At 38.5% G+C, this 2,296-nt stretch overlaps 1 protein-coding gene across 1 annotated transcript in view; it reads left to right on the top strand.

The window, feature by feature from the left end:
* Positions 1-1,181, top strand: part of msrb3 (methionine sulfoxide reductase B3) — a 22,125-nt gene extending 20,944 nt beyond the window's left edge. The window contains 1 exon segment of the mRNA XM_032505709.1: positions 339-1,181. Coding sequence (XP_032361600.1) covers positions 339-518 — 180 coding nt within the window. The 3' untranslated portion in view covers positions 519-1,181.
* The last annotated feature ends 1,115 nt before the right edge of the window (positions 1,182-2,296 follow it).

Here is a 2,296-nt window from a genome sequence, read left to right as displayed (position 1 = left end):
TTTTTTTTTGTCTAGCAACGTATTATGTCAATCAAATGTACAAGTGCACATTTTGGATACTGTAGAACTCCAACACAAAACCTGGGTGTCAAGTGACGTCACAGATCATATTGTTGTAAAGCCTAACGTTTCAGGGATTTTGTTGTTGTTTTTACTTAAAGCCACTATGTCTATGTAGAATATGAAATAAGACGGCAGGGGACATTGCCTCCACTTTCCCTCAATAAATTGCATGGATGGCGAGGGAATCATTTTTGCAGGATCACAAATGGACATGTTGATAATGTACAACTAAAATTCTAAAAAGCTGTAAATTAATCTTTCCCATTGTGTTTAAGTGTGGAGCTCACCTGGGACACCTGTTTGATGATGGACCACGACCCACTGGAAAACGCTACTGCATCAACTCAGCCTCATTGGGTTTTCAGCCCAATGACGCGCCCTCCTCTACCTCCAGCTCTGCGGCAGAGGATGGGGCTGCCAGCCGCTCAGTGAGTAATAGGAAGACGGAGCTCTGAAGAGACTCAAATTCCAGCAGACTGACAACTGTGCCTGTGTAGGGAGAGCTCAAATACATAACATTAATAATATATAGTTTTTGGTTTGGTGTTATTGATTCACAATGTCAAAATAGTAGGTGGTTATATTATTACAAAAGGAAGGAAGGTGCTCAGGCTTTAGACTCAGAAATACTCTGATGTACTCTCTATGACAAAGGAAAGGACATGCTTCCAAAAAGTCAGTTTGCAACACACACTATCTGCTGATTGCCTCAAAAGGAATTCCTTAATTCCTTTTATTTTCTCAGTCTGGACAGTAGTACTTGGTCTGCTAATTTAAACATGTATGACGTACTGTGTAATAGTACACACACACGCACACATAAAATGTAGAGCCTTTTTAATATTGTAACTAAAACCTATTTTATTGGAATATATTTTTGAAGTGAATTTGATACTGAGAGGATGATGTAATGAAATTGTCTATGCAAGTGCTCCGTTTCACAGTAACAAAGCATACTGTGACAGATGGCATCTAAATGTGGACAAATAAAGTAGTGTACGGTAGTCTTTTGGTCACTTCCTGTATTTATTTCTCTTGCAGTAGGAAATATTTTGAGTTTGTGTTCACAGCTTGCATTTAAATAGTTAATGTGTGAATAAAGTATCTAGAAACACTGACCTTCATGTTCCATGTTTTTGAAAACTGTAAATAGGTGTATATACAAAAAAATCTCAAGTCAAAGTTTACTTTCTCGTCTCTTAAGAGCTTTCAGGTTTTTGTGTGCCACTGTTATGTCCCAGAGAGGTCCAGAAGTAAGGGAAGAAACATGAAACGAATGTGTATTTATTGTTTGTCAAATACTGAATGTAACATTGCATACAGATACAAATAAATAAATAATGTGAGCTAGTAAAGAAAAAGCCAAATCAATAAAACAAACTCTTTCAATTAACTTAAATTCACATATATAGCTTATAATTTCCAAGAAAGAAAAAGGGAAAACAAACCCTGCCTGTCTACTTAAATCTTACCGATTAAAAACAGATTACAATACAAACAAGCCTGGTTCACATTAACCAAAGAAGCACAGTGGTGGACTGCTCAGATTAAATCACAGCTGTGCAGGGTGTCTGTTATGGACTACTCTTCAGGTGCCAGGGAAAAATTAACTCGTGATTGGTGGACTGGGCTGATGACGTGAGACGGACTAAAGAAGGAGGACGAGACTTGATTAGTGGTCTGGGGATGCTTTTCCAATTGGTGAAGATGAAGCTTTAATTACAATCCCAGAAGCAAAGCTACAAACATGGATCTGGGTAAAATGGATTATTGTACATTCAAATGCTCCTCCAAGGTTGGGAAGTTGTTCTTCTGACCCCAATGACCTTTGAAAGTGCTGTTTACACATGCACTTTATGCAGCTTTATGTAAAAAGGCAAATGTCCAAAGCAGGTGGACCCGACACGGTACTTAGCCGGCACAAAACTGGAAGAAGAAAAAAAACATCTAAGGGTGAAGAAGGGGTGATAGGCAGAAAGACACCAACAAAAATGTCAAACTGGAGAGACGAGATACAGGAACTTCTGTCGGCAAGGGCCAACGCCGAAAAAATGACATCGCTTAGAGCAGTAATTCCGGGACCCACAGGGGGGTCACGAGCCAGAGAGGGGGGGGGTCAAAAGTTGATTTCCAGAAATAAAATACAAATTTAAAAACGATTAGAAATAGCATGTGTTAGCCATGATTTTAACACAATATAAAACTAGTGGCTAAATTTAAAATAAAATAGTGA

This window comes from Etheostoma spectabile, chromosome 23 (genome assembly GCF_008692095.1).
Source record: "Etheostoma spectabile isolate EspeVRDwgs_2016 chromosome 23, UIUC_Espe_1.0, whole genome shotgun sequence".
Taxonomy (NCBI): Eukaryota; Metazoa; Chordata; class Actinopteri; order Perciformes; family Percidae; genus Etheostoma; species Etheostoma spectabile.
Note: the sequence above shows the minus strand (reverse complement) of the source record. Positions and strands in the feature narration are given on the sequence as shown.